Source organism: Geotrypetes seraphini, chromosome 2 (assembly GCF_902459505.1).
Source record: "Geotrypetes seraphini chromosome 2, aGeoSer1.1, whole genome shotgun sequence".
Lineage (NCBI taxonomy): Eukaryota > Metazoa > Chordata > Amphibia > Gymnophiona > Dermophiidae > Geotrypetes > Geotrypetes seraphini.
This window is the reverse complement of record NC_047085.1, coordinates 402,805,286-402,817,515: the sequence shown is the minus strand read 5'-3', so window position 1 is coordinate 402,817,515 and position 12,230 is coordinate 402,805,286. Positions and strand designations below refer to the sequence as shown.

At 42.3% G+C, this 12,230-nt stretch overlaps 1 protein-coding gene across 7 annotated transcripts in view; it reads left to right on the top strand.

Annotated features, from left to right (window-relative positions):
* Positions 1-12,230, top strand: part of AHR (aryl hydrocarbon receptor) — a 145,966-nt gene that overhangs the window by 67,152 nt on the left and 66,584 nt on the right. For all 7 annotated transcript variants that reach the window (XM_033930957.1, XM_033930952.1, XM_033930951.1 and 4 more), the window contains one exon: positions 11,040-11,129. In XM_033930957.1, the coding sequence (XP_033786848.1) occupies positions 11,040-11,129 (90 nt within the window). The remainder of the gene's footprint in view (positions 1-11,039; positions 11,130-12,230) is intronic.

The window sequence follows — 12,230 nt, the reverse complement described above, 5'->3', positions numbered from 1 at the left end:
ACATATCCTCATTTCATCTTTCTCTTTTTTTTTTTTGCATTTAATGTTAGTGAAGAAAACCATAATTCACCTAGGTATAGTTCAGTCATTCACAGTGAAACACTCATTTAGAAAGGGGGGGGACCCACAGGTATGTCCCATTAGGGAGGACTAAGAAGAAAACAGTGACTGGGAGAAACGCAAAGTCAGGAAAGAGGCAAAGGGCACACCTGAGAGTGACTGTTCAGCGAGTTGCTCCATCCCAGAGAGACTGGGGAAAGCGGGCCAAGCTTACAGGCATGATCGTCGTGCGTTGCATGGTTCCCTCTCTGGCCCTGCCACATGACTTGAAGCCGATTGACAATGCTTGGGTGCATGCCGCCCCACACTCCACCTGCTGATTTGCCTTTCACACGCTCCCTCTTTTTACTCCTGCACCCTTACCTCACTTGTCTCGCCTCTATGCCTCTCTCGTACGTGCTCCCCAGTAGCGCCACTCTTTCACTCATGCATTCCTGAGCCTTGCCATACCTCTCTCGCACCCTCCCCAATTCTTGCCTCTAAAATACTTAACCACAACAGTTCATGGCGTACGTAGGCCACCTTGTGGTGCACTATTGTGCTGTGGCACACCATTTGAAAACCACTGTCTTAGACATAAAGGAAAAACAGAATACAAAGGGTTGCTGAAAAGTTCTCAGTCCAACCAAGAAGAGAATGATGTGGATATGGTTCAATCAATGATCTGAAACAGTGTCGAGTTATAGAATTTAATTTCTAGAAATTGAAAACTTAACGAAATAAGATAACACTTTTCAGCTACATTGGCAAAATAATGCTCAGAATTTAGGAAGTTGGTTGGTTGGGCTGAACACTTTTCAGCACCCTCTCGTATATTGGCAGAGGACTGTAAGGCTCATCTAGATGGCCAATTTAGTTTGTTGAATCATCATAACAGTTCGTCTCTGGCTTTCCCATCACCTGTTTGCAAATAATGATGATCTGTACTTTTTCTGTACCACATAACAAATAGTAGATATTGCTGTTTTCCAGAAGGTTTTTACATTACTGGACTTTTGTGAACCACTACTGTGGTACTTGTAGATAAACAGGATGGTTTAAAACAAATTAGCAATTTGAAATGATGGGATATAGATCCTATACAGAGATTAAAAAAAAAGAAGAAAAACACATCAGACAATAAGCACTATAGAGATTGCTCCATTTGAATCCCAATGTCAAAATGTAGATTCCTGTGCCAACAGCATACGATTCCTTATGAATGGGTTAAGCACTTCAACTCAATCCTTTTCTTCTCTTTGCCTCCTTATCTCTCTGGGCAGCACCCCCTCTCCTAGTCTTAACTTCTGTAAGCGAGTTGAGAAGATGTCTTTTCATCTTCTCTGCTGACCCCATATGGGAACCCACATCCCTGGATGTTGCCCACCTATAAGCCCCTGGATGAGTATCCCTGCCTAACCCTCACTGTTTGCATCAAGAGAATGGTCTAGCTCCCCTGCAAACCACATACCCAGCAGCCTCACCTCCTGATCATGCATACCACAGAGGGAGAATTGGTCAACATAAAGGTCTGTTGTCTTGCACTAGCAACTTTTAAGGGACAAACCTCCAAACTTTGGAAATGGGAGTGCATGGACTAAAGTTTGCTCCCTGTGCACTAACCTCCATGGCTGAAGAATTTAGGAGATGTGCAAACAGTTGCTTCCCAGAGACATGTTACAATGAAGGGCATGTGACATAAGGGAGATCTTCATTAATGTTTAATAATCCAGTCTTGACAAGGTCATGGTGAGATGTACAGGTTGGCAATAGCAAAGTGATGATACTCATGTGACATCAGGTTGTAAATGTCATGAAATATACAACTTTGAAAGAACACATACAGATTATAAAACTGTGACGTCACATCACAAGTCAAAGGTGATGCTAACAGATACCACTTTCATTTGATAAATATAGATAAGAACAATGTTACCTCAGTTTTAAAAGGTTATGCTGAAAGATAGATCTCTGAAATTATATACATGGGCAGAGGAAGGGGAGCATTGCAGGGAAAGGGAGATACATTTCTGTTGTCCCACTATAGCAACCTGTCATGCACAGGCCAGCAGGTGTGCTTAGCCATTGGAGAGACTAGAATTTATTCTGTGTTCAAGGGGCCAGGGCACAGGGGAATAGAGAAATAGAGTGGGCAGCAGCCAAGATGACCCTGCAGCATGGGTAAAGAGTAGGTTGCCATCTTTGAGCACCTCAACCCAGTCAAGTTTCAAGTTTTTTAAAAAAATTTCAATAAATTTCTAGGCAAAGTACAGGTATATAAAAAAATACAGGTTAAAACAATAAGTGCATAATACATAAATCTCAAATAAGGGCAAATAAACAGGAGCATGAAGGTAAAATCAGGAAGAAATTCAATCGTTATAGGACAGAGAAACATGTAAGGTTAACACAACTAGGAACAGATTGAGAAAGAAAAATGATCTAATAAAAAGGGAAAAAAATGTTTTAAAAGCTATATTGAGTTAAGATAGAAAAGCATCCTTAAATAAGAAACATTTTAGGGATTGGGACTTTTAGTTTGCCTTTAAACCGATCAAGTATTTTTTCCTTTCTTGGATATAAAGGTGTGTTCCACAGCTGAGGAGCTGTGACAAAAAAAATTTCAAGGCATTTTCTACTTATTATCCTCAAAGATGGAACAGATAATTGCTGTTGATCCATGGATCTAAGAGATTGTGAAGGTGTATATGGAATCAGTAGTTTGTATAAATTCAGGCACCTTTGAAATAAGTGTTATAAATGAATGTAGTATTATTTTATATGAGATCCGATGAACTTTTTCTAAAAGTGGTGTTACATGATCGTATTTTTGGCATTAAAGATGAGTTTTATTGCATAGTTCTGTACAATATGAAGGTGCCTAATTTCTTTTTGTGATGTTCCTTTGAGTAAAGAATTGCAATAAATTTTTGAAATCACTAAAGAGTGAATTAAGATATTTAGCCACTCAAGCAGTAAAACTAGACAATCAAATCTCCAATCTACTGATAACAACCCCAGATTACAGGACATTCTGAAAAGAAATAAAGACTATACTCTTCAAGAAATCCCTGAAAATGTCTTAACACTACGAGTATCTTCCTTCCTCCCATCTTCTTCCTAACCCCCCGAATCAACCTGATCTACTCTTTACTCACTCTGGAAATGTCCAGAGATCTTCTTTTGTAACCCACCTTCTATAACTCTTTTGTAATCCGCCTTGAACCGCAAGGTAATGGCGGAATAGAAATCTCTAATGTAATGTAATTTAAAGATTTCGATTCGAGGAATTTTGAGATGAAGCGGCTCAGAGGAAGTTTATAGAAGCAGGATCTAACCACATTACTAATATGGTCATGATATGAAAGTCTGTTGTTGAAAATGACTCCTAAAATTTTTATTGATGTAACTAGTTGTAAAGTGTTATTTTTGATAGAGATAGGGGTGCAAATGCTTATTCCTTCTTTCCAGGGAAACAATATTGTCCTCCATAACAATTGGCACATCGAGGACTTAAGGAGGAAAGCTGCATTAGCGGGAGGGTAAAGCAGCCCAGAACCCCTGCCCCCACATTATTTTGTGGGGATGGCCTTGGTATCAGGGGATGGGGCCCCTTCTCTGCCTCTGCTGACAAAGGGGGAGGGATGAGGCAAAGGTCTCAGTCCACAGCTTCTCTTATGTCCCTGGTGGCTACTGGCTGTAGTATCTCCTGTTCAGTAGCCAGGTCCTGCAATAGAGAAAGAAGTCCATTGTTAGCACAGAGCAGGACCTCCTCCTCTAAGCTCAGGGAGCAGGTAGGATCAGGGGTGGTAGCTTACCTGAATACAGTAACAACAGGGAAATCCAGCAGGCTCATAGCTTCCAAATCATCAGGCAGCTGACCAGTGGAGACAAAAAGGAGAGTGAAATAGTTTTGTGTTCTATATATGGCAGATTGCAAACTTTGAAGTCCCCTCCTGTGGTATGAGCATTCAGGTGAGAGTGGAAGAATCGAAAATAGTGACTAAGGGCAGGATATCTGGTAGACATTTTACTGGTTGGGCCATAACCACAACTTGAAACATCCACTTACCAAATGTCCAAATAGCTGCAACTGAGACGTCCAGAAAAGCATACATTAGATGCCCTGTAGGGGATTTTCAAACTTTCTTATGCTTCATTGGAGATGGTCCCAAAAAGCAGGCCCAGACTTCCAACCACAAGGTCAACTTCTCTGACCTTGAGATTGAGATGCTGGTGTAGGAGATACAGATACACCACACATGTCTGTTTACCCCTAAGGGTCAAAGGCTTTGTGCCTATGCAAAAGGGAAAGAGTGGGATGCCATTTGTGAGTGTTTGAATGCAGTTGAGTGGTCATTTCCAGTTATTGTCACCTCCGGTTACTTTTGGTCACTCTGGTCACCACTGGTCACTTCTGGTTACTTTTGTGGTCATTCTGGTCCTCTCTTGGACTCCCTGATCACTCCGAGAACCCTTAATTCTGCTCAAACCCCTCTTCCCCCTCCCCATGTCGTCAGCTGGTTTGGTCCGACAGTCTTTTAGAAATTGTTTGGTGTCTAGAATCCAAGTGCACCCCAGGCCCATTTTCTTTATGTTCCAATCTGCACCTCCACAATAGTATTACTTCTTTTTTCAGGTTGATTGTATCTCAGGCCTCAACATTTTGAGTCCCTGTTGTCCTAGCCTTGTGTTTTTTTGGTGAGCCTGCTAGCTAGGCTCTGAGGACAAGCAGGTATTATATTCTCACGTATGGGTGATGTCATCCATGGAATCCGGTATGGGCACTACCAAAGTACACTGTCGTAGAAATTTTTTTAAGGCAGTGCCTATACTGTGCGTGTGCTGGTGCCTTCCTGTCTGACTTGGACTCGCGGTACCATCAAGTCATCATTTTCTGAGGAGCTGAGAAGCTATGTCTTCAGTGTTCTCAGCATGCCAAACTTTTTTTTTTTTTTTTGCCTTCCCATTAATATTTTTCCTTGTTTTTGTCATAATTCTTTATTTTTTTCATGTTCCTTTTACTTTTACTGATTTTTTCTCATTTTTGTTCCCTTTTTTATTTTTGGCTTTTGGGCCATTTCGAGCCCCTTTTTCTCCTACAAACATTGACCATTTTCGGATTCATTTCTACTGAGCTCCCAAGACGTGAATATGGTTCAATTGGTAATCTGAAGCAATGTCAAAACGTGGAAATTCGTTTCTTCAAATTGGCACTTAACATAATAAGATAACACTCTTTTTGGCAAAATAATGCTCAGAATATAGAAATTTGGTTGGTTGGGCTGAGAACTTTTCAGCATTTACTCGTATGTGCTTCTTTGACCCACTAAACTAACCTTTTATTGAAACTCCTGATTGGAAGCTCTGCAAGTTAATTTAAAAACCTTAGATAAGCTGCCAAGTCACAAATGTTCCATTTGCTATCAAAACAGTCGTCACAAACCATATTGATGGTTGGTTCAGATAAATGTTCCTTGTGTAACTTACAAAGAAGAACTAATTTTGCTTGATTTGTGGGATAATAATTGTTTGCCAAAACATAGTTAGCTTGAGATTAAGTTTAAGTTTCAAGTTTATTTAAGATTGATATACCACTTTACTTACCAAAGCGGTATACATTGTACAAAATATATAATAAAAGAAAAATTTTAAATATAAATAATATAGGGCAAAGACAACATAAAGTACAACAAATAACTGGCAATACATGCTACAAAAGGGAAATGAATGGGACACATTTTATAAAATTAAAAGGATGGGGGATGGGAAGAATGAAAGGGAGAGGGGAATTATCTGAAATGTGCCCTTTGTCCGAGTCTCATATGCGTTTAGTCCTAGCTATAAATCTCATAAACATCTTTACAAAAGAAAAAGTTTTGAGACTGAATTTGAACTTGCTAGGGTTATTCTCCTGTCTCTGGTCTAAAGGAAGGGTGCAAACTGAGGGAACTGCTAGAAGATGCTGCTTTGATGAACGAAGAGAACGTGGAGATTCATATGAGATCAACAGCCTATTGATAAATAATGGGATGTGAATAGTTTGGACTGTGAAAGCGAGGAAAAAATTTTTGAATGTAATTCTGTGGGTGGTGGGTACCCAGTGTAGTTTGGTAGTGTAGTGGTAGTTTGAAATTTGTAGCTATTCATCTTAACTAACTAATTATATTGCTGCATCTGGTACTGCATTTCTATGTAGCACGCAAATTGCAGTCAAAACTAAGTCCTGGGAAAATATTTTCTGATCTTTATTTTATCAGTAAATGTACCATTTTTTCACTCCATTAGACGTCTTATGTAGCGAAGGTACAAAAAATGTACCCCCCCCCATACTGTTTAAAAACACCCCTACCGCCACTGCACCTTTTTAAAAAACCCTGCCCGCTGCGCTGCGCTGCACCTTTGTAAAACACCCCACTCCTTCCATGTCCACCGCACCTCTTTAAAACCCGACATCCCCCACCCCGCCAGCCTGCCGTTCGCCCGCCGTGGTACCTTGTTACAAATAACCTGGTGGGCCATCATGATCCCTCCCTTGCTAGCTGTCTCCTCCTATTTCCCAGCCAGCGGCGCAGAGGTCAGAAGAGCCACGGAGGTCAGGAGCAAAGCTTTCCGTGCTCTGCTTGGGCCCGCGCTGCTTTCTGAATGGCTGCGATCAAATGTGCAAAGATTGAAAATAATAATAATAAAGTGCCCAAAGTGTCAGGTGCAAAGTCACATCGTTCCCTAATTTCAAAAATCACACTTAAGTGCAAAATCACTAACTGATGAGCCTTGAGAAAGCAAGAAATCACATTTGTCCAATAAATTTAAACTGCCATCTGCAAGGACTTATCTGAGAAGCCACCAACATCCATCTAGTAAGAGGGTCTGTTGTCCGGGAATGCCAACTGATTGCCCTACAGAGCCCTGTTTTGTTTCCTTCTTCAGGGACAAACTCAGAGATGTCTCCCACTGAAAACTAAATCAAGCACTGCTCCTCTCCATGCATAGAGTATACACAGACATTTGCACATTTGGAACACGATATATTTCTATACCATTTAGAATGATTCGGACATGCTATTTATTTATTTATTCAATTTTCTATATCATTCCCCCAAGGTAGCTCAGAACGGTTTACATGAATTTATTCAGGTACTCAAGCATTTTCCTTGTCTGTCCAAGTGGGCTTACAATCTATCTAATGTACCTGGGGTAATAGGAGGATTAAGTGATTTGCCCAAGGTCACAAGGAGCAGCGTGGGTTTGAACTCGCATCCTGAGGGTGCTGAGGCTGTAGCTTTAACCACTGCATTACATTCTCCCCCTATTCTATAAGACACACAAGTGTATGTTAGATTTTGTAAAATTTTCTCTAATTAGGTTTTTTGAGGAAATTTTACTTAGTTACCCTTTAATGAAATTACCCCTATAAAAGGGTCCCTATGTACACCAAAACTATTTATCTTAAATCCTCCAAGGTTGTCATATCTAATGTCTGTATATATATATATATATATGTGTGTTAATAATATATCTTAGGGCAGGGCTTCTCTGCTCAGACTCTGCTCAAACACACCTAGGGGCAGATTCTCAAAACTAAAATCTGCCTTAAACGTGCTTGTTAAACTGGTTCCAGCAGGTTTAGTGAGCATACATTTTAGTGGTGGATTATTAAAACAGCTTACCGTAGCATTTTCTGACTTTTCTAGCAGTCTCTGATACTGTCATGCAAATGTAGTACAATGAGGTCATTAATATTAAAATGAGCACTTGGAGTGATTCTGTATAATCGCTGAGCGATTCTCTAAACTCGTTATGCCATATTTGCAGGCAAAATTTGCTGACATGTCTGAGTTGTAATTGCCTTACTTTCCGAGCTGATTGGCTCAGGCACTGACAGGAAAATAAGGCTTGACAGCTCAGACCTGTCAGAAAATTTTTTGCCACTGTCAAGCAACCCCACGACACCCCCCACCTCCTGGCAGAGGGAGAGAGGCCCACTCCTTCCCTCCACCAAACAATGCCCCCCCCAGCAGTGGAAGAGATGCCTATCCCCCCCCCCTGCTGCCAAGTAACACCCCCCCAAAACACCCCTCCCCTCCAGCAGCAGGTGAGATGCCCACTCCCTCCTGCTACCACGCAACCCCTCCCCCACCGACACCCCAAACCCCTCACCCTTACCTTGTTTACAATGGCTGGCTGGAGGGATGACTAATTCCTCCTGCCAGCAGGCCCACCTTTTCAAAATGCACCTGGAGGGGCCTAAGGCTCTGATTGTCCCAGGTTGTTTAAGTCCCTTCCTATCAGTCAGAGCCTTAAGCCCCTCTTTGGATGTACCGGGTGGGGTCCAGATCTTGTCTGACCACTGATTTCTAGACATCATCCAGTGCAGCTACAAGCTGGAATTTGCCAGACCTCTAATGGATTGGTTTGCGGACTCTCAAGTAGGGTGCCCAGACAAAGCTTCCTGAGTGCAATCCACTGAGCAGACCACTAGATATTCAGGCCATAGAGCATGTGCTGTTTGAAGACTCAGGCTTGGGCAGATATTCCATATACATCATTGTGCCAAAAGAAATGCTTCAACAATTGGAGACCCATTTTAGACTTTACACACATGAATGCAGCACTCAGAGTCCTGCGTTTTTACATGGAGACTACTTGATCTGTTAGAGCAGTGATGGCTCTGGGAAGTTTCAAGTCTCTCTAGATCTGACAGAGGCCTACTTGCATATTCCCATTTTCCCAGACCACAGAAAGTTCCTCAGGTTTCATGTCCTGGAACATTTTCAGTTCTTGGTCCTGCCTTTTGGACTGGCGACAGCACTCTGCATGTTCACTAAAGTGGTGGTGGCAGCTCTCCTGGAAAAAGATAGGGCTGCAGGTTTATCCCTATTGGATGACTGGCTGATCTGGGCTCCCTCGTTGTCCAAGGGTCAGTAGATCAGGTGATCCGAGTCCTAGAGGGTCTGGGTTGGATTGTGAATTACCAAAAGAGCCGTTTGTCTCCAATGCAGTCTATGGAGTACCTGGGAATCTTGTTCGACACAGCTGTAGGCCTTGTCTAATTTCCAGAGGCAGGCAGACTAAAGCTTTGTTCTCAGATACGGTGCCTCCTGTCAAGCCAGTTCCATCAGCATAGGATTATCTTAAAATCCTGCGTTCAATGGTGTGGTTTGGGCGAGAGACCACATGTGTCCTCTCCACTATGTGTTACTCATGCGCTGGTCTTCACTGACAGATTCATTACAGATGTCTTTAACTTGAACACTGGAGGTCTGAGCCAGCATGGATTGGTGTTCCACCCTCAGTCCCTTTTAAAAGGCATGCCCCTTTTCATTGCGTCCTGGGTGGTATTGATGACAGATGCCAGTCTCCTCATCCGGGGAGCTCATTGCAACTGTTGACCGATTCAAGGATGTTGGTCACCCTCCCAGAGGAAGTGGTCAATCAACTGCCCTATCATTCCTGTGCCTGCCTGCTGTCTCATTGTTATTCTCCAAGTCTGTAGCTTAGATGTCAGTCAGCCCTTTGGGCCATGAAGAATATTGTATTTCTAGCATCAATAGAGATACTAACTGAACTCCTCTGATACTTCTGTTGGCATTTTGTTTTGATTGTTCTCAGTTCATATCTTAGTTGTTGGAGCAGAAGAGATCTGTTGTTGGGGTTACTATATCTTCAGGAAGCAGCTAAAGACTCACCTCTTCTCCACAAACACATAACTACAGCCCTAACCTGCCTATATTACCTTGACCAGTGTTCATGCCCTTAGTAAGACTCTTTGTCGGGAATCCACCACATCCTTTTGTCATCCATCTTATTGTAAATCGTATCTGTAAATCTCAGTCTTATTGTAAACCGCACTGAATCCCAGTTGAAATTTGCGGTATAAAAGAAACTATGGTATGGTATGGTTTCCCTTTCCCTACTCACCTAATTTTGGAAGAGTTCTTGCTTGCTTGGGGACAAACTGTAGATGGCAGTAGAGCTCTCTGTGAAGTAGGAGGGTTAGAGAAATAAATCTGGAGTGGATTCCTTCTGCAGAGGCTTGCTCGCAGCCTGGGGGAGATAACCTGCTTGTCTAGAATGACACTGTCTACTGGAAAAAATATTAGCAAGGTAAGAACATAATCGCTTTACACAGTAAACTCTGTTTTCCAGCACCCATTGGGGATTGGTGGATGCCAGGTAACTGTAGATTCTGCTTGCTTGAGAGTTACTGTACAAATAGAGTAATACGAGAAGGGAGACAAAACTTATCATTCCCCCACCCCCACTTGTAAGTCCAGCATCTGTTCTTCCCTTCTTTCTGAGTCACTGTCTCTCCCCTCTCATGCATCCTGCTGGACCCTCTCCCCACACATACCTCTGTTCCCCTCCTCCTCTCCCCCCACCCTGGTCTGCCCTCCCTCTGCACGGAATTGGCCTCCTGGATCCTCTCACTTACTAAAGCAGTGGTGGCAGCCAATCAGCAGAGGCAGCGCTGAAAATAGACTGCTCACGGCCAGCCCCGATAGGGCCTTTCCTCTATTGTGTCAGAACTAATATGTCAGAGAAAAGGCCCTGCAGGGGCTGGCTGCAAGCAGTCTGTTTTCAGCACTGCCTCTGCTGACTGCCTGCCGCTGCTGCTTTGGTGAGGGAGAAGGAGTTTTGTGGCTTAGGACAGCTGCCACTGTTTCAGGCCTGGAGGGAGGGGGTTTGCAGCTCAGGACCACTTCCGCTGCTTCGGGGCTGGAGGGAGGGCTAGAATGAGGAGGGGGCTTGCGGCTCAGGACCATTGCCATTGCTGCTTCGGGGGACATTTTTTTTTTTTTTTACTGGTTGGGTGAGCATGCTGGTTGCTTGAATACCGGTTAATCGGGATTCCGCTGTATTCAGTTTTTGTATATTATACATAACGTAGTTTATATTATTTTATCACCTCATAATCTAGTGATATTTAGCATATCATGTTTGGTAATTATGGTTTATTATATTGTTTGTTGTTAAGTAAGCTCTCTATTTTATTCCAGGCTCTGAATGGCTTTGTACTGGTGGTTACCACTGAAGGTCTTGTGTTTTACGTTTCATCTACCATCCAGGACTACTTAGGGTTTCAACAAGTAGGTATAATTTCTTTCTTTTTAAGTAAGGCTGGTTAACTCTAAAATGCAGAACTTCCATGTATCATATGCATATTCCTTCTGATCATTCAGAAAACCAGACCTGTGTGAACTGTAAGCCCTAAAATGGCCTTACCTGCATTAAATTCTTTTCTTAACCCTTCATTTCTAAGTTTTAAATACTTGCATTTTCTTTTTGAGTTGGTAGTTTGTCAGCAAAATTATAACCAAAAATTTTAGATTTGAGTACTTATTCTCTGAGTAAAAGCAGATACTGAGAATGTTATCTCAAACCAAGCAAAGTAGGATATTTTATTTTTATAAATTGCTACCAGTTAATAAAACAAGTTATGTACATTGCTTTTATAATAGTCATTTCAGTGTTTGTTTGTTTTTTACTTCAGTCATTTTTGCTAGAATATTCATCATTGTGTTTTAAAATGCTGAACCTGGCAACTCAGTTGTAATCTGTAAAGACTACTAAACATGATTCAAATGGTAGTTATCATCCCATCAATGAGTGTTTCTTTCCAGTTTAGTCTCTTATTTGGTCATTGTCAAAAAATAAAAGAACAAGAGGGCATTCGGAAAAGTTGAAAGGGGACAGATTCAAAACGAATGCTAGGAAGTTCTTCTTTACCCAACATGTGGTGGACACCTGGATTGCGCTTCCAGAGGACGTAATAGGGCAGAGTACGGTAACGGGGGTTTAAGAAAGGATTGGACAATTTCTTGCTGGAGAAGGGGATAGAGGGGTATAGATAGAGGATTACTACACAGGTCCAGGACTTGTTGGGCCGCCGCGAGAGCGGACTGCTGGGCAAGATGGACCTCAGGTCTGACCCAGCAGAGGCATTGCTTATGTTCTTATGTTATGCTTATGAGATCCCAAAACGGGACAGTCCCGTTCAAAACAGGGACGTATGGTCACCTTATCCTAGACAGCCAGCTCTCCAAGTGCTCAAGAGCTGCTGTGCCACGCCTAGCCCTATGCGGGGGAAGGGCTTTTTCCAGCTGAGGCTGCCTTCTAACCTGTTTGGCCAGCACTTTCAAAGTTGGAGGTTTTAAAGGGGCCAAACGGTTTTTCCCAGGGCTACTAAG